General features: G+C 35.6%; 1 protein-coding gene across 2 annotated transcripts in view; it reads right to left on the bottom strand.

Annotated features, from left to right (window-relative positions):
* Positions 1-830: 830 nt before the first annotated feature.
* Positions 831-14,938, bottom strand: part of dpp (decapentaplegic morphogen) — a 38,477-nt gene continuing 24,369 nt past the window's right edge. The window contains exons 1-3 of one of the 2 annotated variants that reach the window (XM_077429273.1): positions 7,905-7,993; positions 6,284-6,639; positions 831-3,406 (exon numbers count right to left, since the gene is read on the bottom strand). In XM_077429273.1, coding sequence (XP_077285399.1) covers positions 2,535-3,406; positions 6,284-6,626 — 1,215 coding nt within the window. In that variant the 5' untranslated portion in view covers positions 6,627-6,639; positions 7,905-7,993 and the 3' untranslated portion in view covers positions 831-2,534. Of the gene's footprint in view, positions 3,407-6,283; positions 6,640-7,904; positions 7,994-14,938 lie in introns of those variants that run through there. The other variant, XM_077429274.1, reaches the window with a different exon arrangement.

Genomic DNA, 14,938 nt, shown 5'->3' with positions numbered 1-14,938 from the left:
CTTATGTGCATGTCTGTGTGTGTGTATGCAGGAGATGCAGGAGGTGCAGGAGGAGCAGGGAGGCTGCTCGATTACGGCGGCATCATCCATTATTTATAACTGCAGCGAGAGTCGAACACCTGGCCGCAAGTTGCAAGTTGCTGCTGCACCACCGCCATCATTGCAATAAGAACGATGACGCTTTTTCAACTCGGCGTAGGTACCACTCCGGCAGAACCACCTGTCAATTTAGAGAAGAGACTGCACCAGCATTGAAATGCATTTCGATCGATAAATGATAACTTTTCGAGTGTTTACATTTGGGCGGACGCAACGATCGATTCAATTAAGAGCAACTTTGTATACAATTGTGAGACGTGATTTCTCGATCGGCAAGAATTCGATCGAGTTTCTTCATTCACTCCGATCCCCAACAGGTTAAAATGTCGATCCCATTTACAGCAAAAACAAAGCCAGATGTTTCCCATAAAACAATTCACTTTGCCGGCCATTATGGATGAACCGGTAGGTACATTCGTGCATATGTGTATACAAACGCTCCGAGCGAAACTCAGGGATTCGATACATTTTGCAGCTCGATTTAATTCTTATCTGCATCCAAATTATGGGAATTAAATTCGCAGAGACGTCATCGGAACGCTCGACCAACCCAGGTAAGCCAAACTCGATCAGCATACAAGATGAGCTCGACAGGTGCGTCCGATACAGCCGCCTCGCCTCGGTAAGAGCATAAAAGCTTAATTGTAAAAAGAGGAACTGATGAGAATGCATCTGATGTATGCACATACATACATACATAATTTGAATTGGTTTAATAATAAAAAATATATAAGCTTCTTGAATCATTTCTGTATTCTTATTTTATACATTTTGAGAGGGTATATACAAATACATCGACTATATTTACAATTCCGAGGAAACCGATATTCTATGACTTAAATTTTTGTACATATACACAATCTATAATTATAAAAAAATAAATATCCTTAGCAGGTACTAATTACACAATTGTTTACATTCTAAAAGTTAGTCATGGTTTGGCAATAGACTTATGGCAGCACAGAGTGACACGTTGTTGATGATACCCTCGTGTTTGGTGTATATCTCGTTGGCACTCGATTATTCGTGCATACGTAAACATATATTAATACATACATACATATATTTAAAAATTCAGCTATTTGATTATTGCTGAAGCGATTAAAACAATTTTTTTCACACATCCCTCGCGTATAGAAAGAATCGTCAGCGGCTTTATTTTTGGGTCGAACGCATTATTATATTTTAAAAACATATAAAGACAAACAATTGAAATCAAACAAAAAATTGAACATGCAAATTTACACATTTACCGCATACGATATGATACATTCAAATATAAATATAACTATGTGTGTATGCACATACATACATGTTTAATTGACTAATGTAATTAATTAAATATAGAACAGATTTCATTTACAAAATTATAACTTGAGATGACATTATATAAATATAAATCGCTTCTTTCTTTATTGAAATATATATATATGTGTAAAAAATTGAAGAATAAAATAAAATGGCACAATTCTCTAAAAGTGGATTGTTTAAGATTTTATAATTATTTTTATTGACTTTCATATGGAATTTTAATACAGATAGTTTTGACTATTATATGCCATATAATAAGTGCATTTCTTTTCATGTGAATTTAATAAAATTCTTAGCAGTTCCAACGATTAATATAAAACAATTCAGTGAATACAATTCAATATCGAAGTCCTTCAAATCAACATCTAAAGTAATTAAACAAAATGCACCTTTTAGATTACAAATAAGGGCAATTTATAATGTTTACTTTTAGTGCTACTCAGACAGTGGTACAACATTAAAAATATCGCTTTGGATTTACAACCGAGCCTCGTATTAACTATTTATAGGTATATAGCAAAAAAATGATCGAAGCGAGTTGCAAATCCATGTTTATAATCCTTCCAACGCTGTTCCACTGTGCGTCAGAACAGCGTTTCCCAATCTTTACATATCGATTGATGAGCGCAATGATTTTTCAAGTCATTCGTCGGCGCACGACCCGGAAAATGATATCCGCATCCTGGCATGGAAAACGCTGCTCGATGGCCGGCTTACACCGCGCGATTTGATTTATCCACAGACTTCGTAGCTCGACACGTGTCAAGTTATCGCGCAGTGTAAACAATGCCTGAGAGCACTTTCGACGTGTAACAACCACTGATTTAATATCGATACTTTAAAATAATGAAACAAATATGTAAGCGACGCTCGAGTCTCAAAAGGAACATGGATGAGACGAAGATCTGAACTCGACGCGGTCATAACGCGCTCCTCGCTAAGGATTGATAACTTGCGCCACGCTTCGGCACAGCAAATCGAAGTCTTCTTCAAATCACAGCACGTAGTCGCGGCCTCGTCCCCGAGACTTCGCCCCAGGGCGGCACACTCGGCGCTCTCGGGACGACGACGGGATGTCAGCCAGTCGCAGCAGAGGGCGGCAATACACCACAACGCCAGCCCCCTCACCGACAGCCGCACCCTTCCACGGCCATGTCCTGATAGTTTTTCAACAGCACCTTCTCATCTTCGTCCAAGTAGAGCATCGATATGGAGGAGAGCGTCGTGGGCACGCAGCAAGCCTTCGGCACGGCCATAGGGGTCACCGAGTTGACTAGCGTTTGCACGATGGCGTGGTTTGTCGTGTTGAAGTGCTCTGGCAGCGGGAAATGGCAGTTGCCTTTACAGTAGTAAGCCTCGTAGCCGCTGGGTGCTACGATCCAATCGCTCCAGCCGACCTCTGCGAAGTCGACGTAGAGGCTGTGTCTCTGGCAGGACAAGTTTCCGTCCTTGTGCTTGTAAGGGCGGCGAGAATTGCGGGGTGCCGCCCTCGTATGCCTGCCGCCCTTCTCTTCCGATGATGGTCTCTGCAGCCTGGCTCGGCCGTCGTCCGTGTACGCCAGCAACACCGGTTGTCTCACCCGCCAAGATTGGCTCGAGTCGGAGGGGGCGCGGCGCAGCCTCACGTGGGGGCGCGCAGTATCCGAGGGCTCAGCGCCCTTCACGTGCACCAGCAGGCCGTAATTTTGACCTGGTTGCCACACCCAACGTTCTGCGGCTTCGGTAACGTCCAATCGCACTGAGCCGGCGCGCGTTGTGCGCAACCACTTCGAGTCCAACAGTCGCAGCACGGGCTGCGACTCCCCCTTCACGCCCGGTTTCACAATGTCGTACACGAGCACCTGATGTTTCTGTTCAGAATTGTCCACGGTTAACCGTACACTGTCTCTGTTGAGCACCAGCTCGGCCGCCTTCAGCGACTCGTCGTCGGGCACACTCACGTTGAAGGCCAGCCGGAATCTATGGTGACCTTTGAACCGTTTGTCGATAGCACTCTCTGCAATCAAAATTTCATTCTTTTTTATACGTTCACATTTTCAATTACAATACAAATAGGGGGATGCACACTTCAAATCTCAAACGCTTCAGAATCAACTTTTGGTAGTACATAATTAATTATAGACATTAGAAATAGTCCTAAATTAAGCACTTTAAAATTTGTATATACATAAGCTAGATAGTGATCTATTACCCAAATATTTTAATAATCATTTAGTGAGGAATAGAGATATACATAATTATAAAACTAGAAATGGGAATAAATTAATTATATGTAGAGTAAAGAAAGCAAAAAACTGCAGGAGGCGTTTTTCACAGAGGCGTTCAAATATACAATGCCCTTCCTGAGAGCATTATATGTAGATGCTAGTAACATTGGTGCTATTAATCTTGAGGGGTATTAATGGATACCTCTGTGGAAGGTGTTTGGAATTATATTATATTATTTTAGGGTTAATAATTATAGTTTTGTTGACTATGTTATATTTTAGTTTAAAATTGTTAATTGTAAAATAATCCATTAGCAATTTGCTATTTAATAATAATAAATAAATAATCAAGACTGAGTTTGAAATGATTGTCGATCAAAGCGAACAAAAATGACTCATTGATGCTACATTCCTTTTCAAGCTCCTAAATGGTTTCCTCGATTGTCCCGATTTACTGAGTGGGGTTGGTTTCAGGATTCCAGTTAGGTATACTAGAAACGCCGCACTCTTTTCACTTAATCCTTTCAATACTAATTCTCTAAAATATTCATATCTACATACAGCGTGTTTATCGTGTGTTTAACGGGGAGCTGAATGAGGTTGATCTATTCGGTGTTTCCTTGCATCAATTCAGCATTTTCATCGGGAAGGTTTTGATTGATTGATCCATTTCTATTATTATTTTATAATTAACATGCAATATTCTATCACTTTATGTTTACTCTCTAAAAATGTCTAACTGGGCTAAGATGCTATTTTGTTTCTCTTTATTTTTATGCATTTCTACATCTGTTATATGTTGATTTTTCAATAAATAAAAAAAACCCACAAGTGTTCCCATAAATATTTGAAATACAAAAGCGCATCATATAAACACTTTCAATTCGAAGAAATGATGACAAATAACTTTTAAAATTAGGGTTAAATGTAAGCCAACACATATACATATGTAGATTGAATTTAAAACCGATTAACAGCAAATCGTGGTCGACTAGATATCAACAAATCGAAAGAATGTGCATTGTTACAAATTCTACAATTAATCTAAAAATACGATCCCAAAAAGTTCATAGGTCGACTGCCGACCACATTTGGGTCTTACATATCTATCCCTAATGTAAACACTATTAATCAAGTATGTACGTCGATTGAATCAAATTTTGGTCCAAAAATAAATACTTACATACAACGGTGATCATTACTAATGACTCATTAGTGGCGTACAAAAGGGGGGTATCAGTGAGCCCTGATTCTCCCTAAAATTAAAGTTAAGAATCGACCACGTGTTTCACAATACACACCACGTAATAAAACTTCTTTATGCCATATCTACTACACTGAACATTCACACCACGAAGAGAGTACATATAAAGAGTAAAAAATCACGACTGAAGTCAGTCAAAGAGCTTTGTAATATGTAAAGAAAATTGGATTTAGCGGAAGCCCACCGAAGTCTGGAAGACCTTCCCGTCGGAAAGCTAAACTGTCTTCCTGCCGTTTTGCACCAGAACAACCCAACATAATCACTTATATCAAGCCATTTTAATGAAAAAAAAAATCTACCCATAAAATCCTCAACATATAAAAGATCTCTCCGTCTAAAAAACGAGACTGTTGCACAGCTATTTTGTACCAGAACAACCTAGCACAATAATCACTTATATCAAGCCATTTCAAAGATCAAAAATACACCCATATATACTAACCTGAAAAAACTGCATGCTATATATAATATTCCGTTTGTTACAGACATTACTAACAAACTAACCAGTAGATTCTATGAAAGAATCACTAATAACCATACTAACACACTTGTGAAGAGTCTCGGTGATTACAATAAAATGTCTATACCCTTCAGGTATAAACACAGACTACCTAAACACAATCTGCTTTAGGTCATCGACTTTAGATAGTCTTTAATTAATATTATGTATTAGATGTATTATGAACATTTATAAGGATTGTAAATAGGTTTTTGAGCTCTTTTTCCTATTATGCTTTAGATTAACATTAGAATAATATAATACTGTGATTACTAACCAAATTAAATTAAAATTGTAAAATAGAAAATGATCAGTAGATCAGTAGCTATTAAAATAGATATAAGATGTATTGTGAACATAATTTCGTAATAATAAAAAGCATTTAAAAATCAAAAAAAGATCAAAAAAGTTAACCCACAAAACCCTCAACATAAGACCAACGAATATAAAAGACCTTTCCATCAAAAAACGACACTATTTTGCACTAGCATAATAATCACTTACATATAAAAAGCAATTTTAAATATCAATATAGTTGACCCATGTGATACTCTCATATTGAGGGTTGAGCATAATCTTGTTGGAACTAATGCCTAACAAATATAGTCTGAAAGACTGAACAGTCGGAAAATGAAACTATTGTCCGGCTAATTTGCACCAAATCAACTGCGTATAGTTATTTGATAAGAGGAATTGAAAAAAAAAATATGAGAAAGAGCATGGAGGGTTGTATTATATACAAACACATGTATTATATAATAATTTGACATTTGTATTATATAATAATAATTTGGAAAAAAAGTATTTTCATCCGTTTAACCCCTCCTTTTCCCCTACTCCTACTCCAAGATTATACAAACACGAGTACGTCATTAGTGGTAATGTTAGAGGGGGGCTACCAACCTTGGTGTGTAAAGCTCCTGACCGTGTTGGCCGTTTGATGATGCAAGGGTGTGTCGTGATGGAAGGGTGGCGGCAAAGGGTGAGCCATTTGAAGGTAGAGCGCGCGCATGGCCTCCGGCACGAAGGCGCGCGCCCTCGCCAGTCGAGGCCTTCGTCGAAGCCCCAACAGTGTTAAGAGGGTGCGTTCCACTTGAGCCACGGTCGCAGCGTTGGGGCGCTCGCCTGCCGCCCCCGTCGTCAGCCCCGCACCGCCCTGGACGCCCGCTGCGCCTCCAACGCCCCCTGCGATCCCCGCTGCCGCCGCTAGCGACAACGCCGCCAGCGCCGCGCGCCACCACTGCATGCTCCTCACCACTCTGTCGAAACAAAAACAACACAACAATTAACATTTCGATCATCAGATCATCAAAACACCACACACACTAAAATCACAACCGTTGCTTCGAACACTCGCCGAGAACAACGCAAATAAAAAAGCGTTCAAACGCTCACGAGACACTCCAGGTATACACAATTGACGATAAAAGTGTTTACCTGTTGGATTTCGGCTTAGCAAATTATAACTCAAAGGTGCACCCACTTCGAGAGGGTGCAAAACAAACTGCCGTTATAATTTATGTCGTTATCGCCAAAAAGCGTAATGGATTTTTAAAGTGGCATTCAAAAACTATAAATAATCAAAAAAAAAAAAACAACAACGTACAAACTTTGTTTTTTGTCATTGATAATTTGAATCCGAATTTTAATATATAATAATAATAATAATAATCACAGTGTGCTTAATTTGCCTGAAGGTATTCTTCGAAAAGTGCAACGTTAAAATAAAAGTTATCGTGAGATTAGTTTCCTAAGAAAATTGCAAGTAAACGTTAATGGAAGAAGAAGAAGGAGTGCTTATCAAGCTTAATCTCTTTACAAATTGTGTTTCTTAACAAATCCTTCCTGTTTTCTCGGTTCTTACACTCGCTCCATTCATAATTCATCCCAGGTAAGGCGAAACACTTAAATAAAAACACTTTAACGCATTTTGACCTAAAAATCTACGGTTACTTAACTTTTATGACGTCTTTACAATTTATCTCCATTCGTACGTGAATAGCGATAGAAAAAGTTGGCGCCGCGACAAAAAAATTAAACCCACCTATGTATGTATGCATGCATGTATTATTCAACATTTAAACAGTTACAAAACACAAGTAATAATAATAATGAGATAAAAAAATATTATGCACAGCGTATGTAGAAAATAATGACATGTTTGCAAGAAATCGACCGCGGAGCGGAATCGGATGTGGCTTTTTCTGGAAAGATTTTTTTATCTCACTGTAGTACACAGAAATCCGCGTGACGTTTTCAACACCGCACAAGATATACATATATATTATTTTAATAAAACTGCGTATTATGAAAATAATAATGTAATAATATACACAAACGTTCAGTTCGGTTTATTTATCAACACGTACCCCGCGCGGAATAAGAGCACGACCGATCGAGGCGAGTTTTGCGTGTAAATAAATGGCGCAAAAGTGCGAAACTGGAGGGAGACGGCGAGAGAACGATCGGACGGAGGGTGGTGTGAGGTTGGGGTTGGGGTTGGGGTTGGTGTGATGCGTCTTACCCGGTGTAAGTTTGCGGCGCACGTGCGAGACGCGCATGGCGCCGTCGCGCGCCGCCGCTGCTCGGGCAGTTGTGTGGCGGTTCACTCGTCGTGTGACCACTCGTCGGAGCAGATCGGAACACATCGGAGGAGGAGGAGGAGGGGGCAGCGCCGCCCTCCGTGGGGCGCCGCCCCAAAGGCCCCCCTACCCCTCCGCCCCCACCGCCGCCTCCTCCTCGGAAGACGTTATATTTCATCTGTCAACGCGGACCTGAAAGTTAACACCGACTGACCCGACCGACGCTTTTCCTTTTCTCTCTCTCTCTCTCTCTCTCTGCCTCTCTCTTGAGTCTCAACTCAACGGTGTGTGATGTTGGTGGTTCACTCAGGCGCACACCACCACTGGCCAAATACCTGATTCCTTGGAATAAATATGATTTTATTGAGCTTATTTATTTATTTCATTACTAGTGTTTTTACCCGGCTTCGATCGGTATTTGTAATATAAATCGCTTAAACATGGCCAATGTAATACATGGTAAACATTGTATTAAATTTATTTGAATAGTTTTGTTTTATTTAAATTTATTTGAATATTCGATTGTTTTTTTTTTTATTAAATTGAACGTCAAGGAATCTACGACCCAATAAAACATACATACATACATATGTACATACAAAGTCTCTTTCGAAATTACATATACAATATTAGACTAGTTTCGCTCGGTATTTGTAATATAAACTGCTTAAACATGGCCAATGTAATAGTAAACATTGTATTAAATTTATTTCAATAGTTTTGTTTTATTTAAATTTATTTGAATATTCGATTGTTTTTTTTTTTTATTAAATTGAACGTCAAGGAATCTACGACCCAATAAAACATACATACATACATATGTACATACAAAGTCTCTTTCGAAATTACATATATATTAGACTAGTTTCGCTCGGTATTTGTAATATAAACTGCTTAAACATGGCCAATTTAATAGTAAACATTGTATTAAATTTATTTGAATAGTTTTGTTTTATTTAAATTTATTTGAATATTCGATTGTTTTTTTTTATTAAATTGAACGTCAAGGAATCTACGACCCAAAAAAACATACATACATACATATGTACATACAAAGTCTCTTTCGAAATTATATATTAGACTAGTTTCGCTCGGTATTTGTAATATAAACTGCTTAAACATGGCCAATGTAATAGTAAACATTATATTAAATTTATTTGAATAGTTTTGTTTTATTTAAATTTATTTGAATATTCGATTGTTTTTTTTTTTATTAAAGTGAACGTCAAGGAATCTACGATCCAAACAAACGTACATACATACAAAGTGTCTTTCGAAATTATATATATATATGTAACGAGTGTTTTTACCCGGCTTCGCTCGGTATTTGTAATATAAATCGTTGAAATATGGCCAATCTTTGTAAACATTTTATTTGAATAGTTTTGTTTTATTTAAATTTATTTGAATATTCGTTTGTTTTTTTTTTTTATTAAATTGAACGTCAAGGAATTTACGACCCAAACAAACATACATACGTACATACAAAGTCTCTTTCGAAATTATATATTAGACTAGTTTTTAATATATTAGACTAGTTTCGCTCGGTATTTGTAATATAAACCGCTAAAACATGGCCAATCTAATAGTAAACAATTTATTAAATTTATTTGAATATTCGTTTGTTTTTTTGTTAAATTGAACGTCACAGATTCTACACCCCCAAGTAAACATAAAAAGTCTCTTTCGAAATTATATATGTATAACTAGTGTTTTTACCCGGCTTCGCTCGGTATTTGTAATATAAACCGTTTAAACATGGCCAATGTAATAGTAAACATTTTATTAAATTTGTTATAAATAAATACATACATACATTTACAAAGTCTCTTTCAAAATTATATATAAGATAATTTTTTGCATTTTACAATAAATGCAAAACTAATAAATACTGGTGGCCTGTACTAACTTTATTCTATTTTTCCGAGATTCTGGACATATTGAATTAAAAGGAGTGATAACAATTTGTGAATTAAGTCAACAGAAATAGTGTTTTCGCAACTGAAAATTTGACTTCCACCACTTTCAAATATATCAAAAAATAAATACGCAAATTTTAGTGCTTATAGTCAACGTGAGTTTATCACATCAAATATTAAAGCAATTTTATTCCTTTCGATAAATTCGATTGCATTATTTAAAGTAGACATTAAATAGTATTGTTTTTAGTTCATGATTTTTTTTATTTGTAAAGTTCACTTTATAACAGTATAGTATTTAATGTTTAAGGAAATATTTATCGAAATGAAGAAAAGTGTATGCCACTTTCAAATATAACGGCTCATATATGGTAATAATAGGCAGCATTAGCGACAGTTTATTGCCTTTTTTACTGCCTCATATCAAATTGTTTCGTTATAATTTTGCTGCAATGTATGAAAAAGATTCGCGAATTTGCAATTAATTAGCTGGATCCTTTTTGCTGAACACATGCCTGTATTCTATTCCTGATTAAGAAAAAATGAAAGATCGTCATAATTCAATGACAGATGAGCTTTAAAAAAGTTACATTTAATATATTTTAAAAATAGTAAGAATGATTGAAAAAAAAGACCATACTGTGAAATTACCTACATATATATTCTAACTTACATTAATATATACTCGTACAAGTGAATAAAATAACAATTTCACAGTATTTATAGAATCAAAATGCTTACAAATTCTAAAAATAATAAACTTGTGCTGAACTGTTAATTCTAAAAATAATATATGTACATACATACTTGTACTGTTGAGCAGAGCTCAGAGATTGATAGTTTCAAATCCTTTTGATAAATTGCACTTCCGAACAGCCAAATAATAATTAGTCAAGGAAAACGAGATCTTGCTTAAAATTTCGAGTGATAAAACTTTAAAAGTCGATTTAAAATAATACCAATTTTTGGTGAGATGTCCAGAGAGCATTGTGTTTATAGCACGTTGTACATAATTGTGTTTCCACAAATAATCTTTATTTTTTAAATAGTCTATTGAGCCTGCTTTGCTCGCACGCTCCTTGCTATTTATTTATATTATAATTAAAACAAATTTGAAATAATAGCAACTTCGTACATAAAATACAAATATTTTTGTAATATATCTATGAGGTGAAGGGGGTATAGTTAGAGTAGCAAAATGGACTATCAAGGCTCGATTATTTTTCCGGAAACTGTTATTTTCCAAACACTGATTGTTCCAGAATTAATTTATTTTTAATACTATATTAAAAAAATATATAGCGTAGACGTTTAAAACGTTCAATGTCCGAGCTAATAAGCTAATCAGTACTATAAATACTAACAAGGAAAATAATTGACTGAAGGTAATAAAAATCTTGTAATTATGACTTGATTACTGAATCAATACCTAATAGAATAAATCTGTCGGTATGTGAGCATAGTTTATCAACGATAAAAGGCATTAAAATTAAAAATAAATTCACGAGAAGTGAACCAATTTCGATCATTTGATTAAGTGCTATCGGATTTTAATTTGTTAGTGTATAATATACTACATATGTATAGCGGAGTGAAAAATGACAATCTTGGGTTTGCTACCAAGGATCTATTGATTCATTCCGCCAAAAAGCAAAACAATCTCAATCATTTGATTATGGGATATCGGGTTTTATTAGAATTTAGTACCCTAGTACATATATACTATACATACACTTACACATGTATGGCATAGTGAAAAATGAAAACTTTAGGTTTTCTACGACGTCTAGTGAAAAGCTTGCGTCGTATTAAAGTGACGTCAAATAAAAATGAAATCAGTCTGTGAAGGAAATTCACCAAGGAAAAAATATTAAATTAACATGTACTCATTATAAGGAATAAAATTTGTATACAAAAACACACTCATCTATGTGTGTATATAAATTTTATCAATGATTTTTTAATGCCATATAATTAAGTGGTAAATTTCAATGCTATTATTTTTTTGTGGCTTTTGATTTACTAAAATCCGTTGAAAATTTACATATTTGCCCTATAGATATGTTTATATATCCAAATAAGTACATACATATGTATGTGAATAATAAAAGAGGTTTGTAAAAAGTATGGACTTTTAACTTGTGTCGATAGCTTCTATATACATATGTATGTACATAGATACAAATGTTTCTACATCTTCTACAGTACATTAGAAATTACAACTTGACTTCAAAACATAATCGAAAAATTGGATAACGTATTCATATTATATAAGGAAGTTTTATGGCTCAATAAATTTAATACCACATTGAAATCAAATCAAGATATGAGCCATTGTAATTGAAAGTTCACTTTTCTTCTTTTCGAGAAATATCTCGCAAAACACTAATATTTAAAAATACGTTTATTCTGCAGTTCCGAGGTTCTGGACATATCAAATTAACAATTTGTGAATTAAGTCAAACAAAACTTTTTTGCAACTGAAAATTGTACGGGACGAAACCATTTCTCTCGAAAGACTGATTTTCGGTTAAAACCTAATATAAATATTTGTCTACGTTGTAGGCCGGAGCGAAAACTGCGAATTTTGGATTTTCATCGATGGATCTAGTTAAAAACTTTCATCGTATTAAAAGAACGTTAAATTAAAAATATTTTATTGATTTTACACAATTACCTGTGACTTAAACTTGTGACGTAAACTTAGCATAAAATGTCCTTCCCGTAATCACAAATGATAAAAGCTCTCAAGCGCTCATCACAAGAGATCGGCGTTTGATGAATGCTTTTTGCACAAATTATTTAAGTAAATATATATATGGGCGATAATCAGAGCCTATGTAGTATAATGCAAATTTATAAGATATAGGTGTGAAAAAGATGATTAAAAAAATTAAAGGTGATTAAAAAAATAAAATCTAACAAAACGAGGGGGGGGGGGGGCGAAAGTCAAATAAATATAGCTACAGGTTAATGACTGTGACAATTACTTTTATCGTCTAAAAAATATAAATTTCCATTAATATAAAATACATAAATAAATTTATAATATCAACAACTTATGCAGGTATTTTATTTTAACATTTTATTAATGTAAATATTTCAAAATACGAAACACGAACTCAAAACTAACAAAAAATAGCAGTCAAATTCTACCGACCGCTATACGATCGAACAATGTTGTATATTTCTTGGCCAAAATGCTAAGTGAAATTGAAACGAAATGTAATTGGCCATCCCGGGTTGAAGGGTGATGCATTACCGGTTTACCGCTAACTATGATCAAATTTCAATACCGAATACCGGTAAATAATTTTGGAATTCCCGGTTATTTCGGTAAATTAAAAAATCTTTTTAATTAAACAATGTTTATGATGGAAATTTGATTCCTCTTCTAAGAGAGTGCTACTAATAATACTGTAATATGCAAACAATTTGCACAAAATAATAAAATAATCAAAATGTCCCTAAAAATCTAAGTAACATATGCAATGTATCATCATTTAGACTGAGATCTAAACATTTCTGCATTAGCACTAGATTGCTTGAATTAAATAAATATTGTAGGAGATCTGACAATATAATTATTTTCGCTTTTAAAAATGAAATTAATGCGATTTTGAATTCATTGCTCAGTACAGTATTTTTATTTGTTATTAGTCAAAATTTAATTTATTATTTTATGGCATATTAACTTAATATTCCATAACCCATACGATGATATTTGATCGGGCACAACACTAGTCAAAATATAATGCAATAATGTTAAAATTTTCGATACTCTGATACTACTAATTCTCGGTAAATGGTAATTTACCGGTAAATTGCCGGTATTGACAAATATTTTACCGAAATTGACTCATATTTTTTACCGAATTACCAACAATGCCATTTTCCGGTAATTTGCATGCTCTAGAAGGTAAATTTTACGGAAGTCTCGTGCGCTACTGTAATAAAAATCTTGTAGAAATGGTTCACTATCATCAATTTCCTTGGAAAAACCGCGCTCCTTTGCTCTGTTGCTTCGAACCCGAACGCAACGGCCTATCGTTATTTGAAAAGCGTCCTTCCAACGCCGATCTTTGCCTACAACCGCACAACGAAACGTTTTGTCCGAAATTTGATCGAAAAATAAACACAAAACAAAAGTTGGAGGCGATCTCTCACCACATTGCGTCGGTCATGTACGTGTATTTATAGACGCATTGGCGAAAGTTTCTTCGGGCCGGAAGTGTTCCGGCAAGTGTTAAGTGTCGGTGCGACCTTGCCGCAGCCGTATGCCAAATCTCAATAACGAGTTGACTTCGAAGGCCGCATTTTTATCGTTACATTTGATCAAACGGAACTCTCACTACGCGGACAGCGGCTGTGGCCCGCGCACCTGATGTAACTACGTGTATACATATACTACGTGTGTGTATTACGTAAACCAGGCGACCGGTTCCGACGAATTCGGTCAACTCTCGTCGACAATAGATATCATACACACGTATAATAGACATTCATTCCGGTCGAGAGTTTTCCCCGCACACACACACACACACACACACACACACATGTCTATTATGGTATGATGATGGTTAAATGGCCGATGGCTGTTTCTCGATGGCACGCTCTCGTACAAATTTAACGGAACAAGGTCGCCGAGCGCGCGCGCGAGCACCTGATGGGAGCGCGAATCAATTTACACGTGAAAAAATATGGCCGCGTACGCACACCCGGGACCGTCTCGTTTATTGCCCATCATCACGCTATATACCGTTCAACAAAGCCGACTTTCAAAATTACGATTCTAAATTCGAAGCGGCCAGGTCCAAATCCTACAAAATAAACAGCCTTTTCCTCAATTGCGTCCAATACCAATTAGACCTAGGTATCATCACCACTTGCGACCTAAAATGGTCCGCTCATATAAATCATATTGTCAACAAAACTTACTCATTTTTGTATGTTATATATAAAGCGGGTATTCAATTTTCTAAATTTAACTATTTTAACAAAAATATATAAAACCTTCATCAGACCTAGACTTGAATACGCTTTTTGCATATGGAATC

The sequence above is a fragment of the Arctopsyche grandis genome, chromosome 4 (assembly GCF_051622035.1).
Source record: "Arctopsyche grandis isolate Sample6627 chromosome 4, ASM5162203v2, whole genome shotgun sequence".
NCBI lineage: Eukaryota > Metazoa > Arthropoda > Insecta > Trichoptera > Hydropsychidae > Arctopsyche > Arctopsyche grandis.
This window is presented reverse-complemented; position numbering and strand designations above follow the sequence as displayed.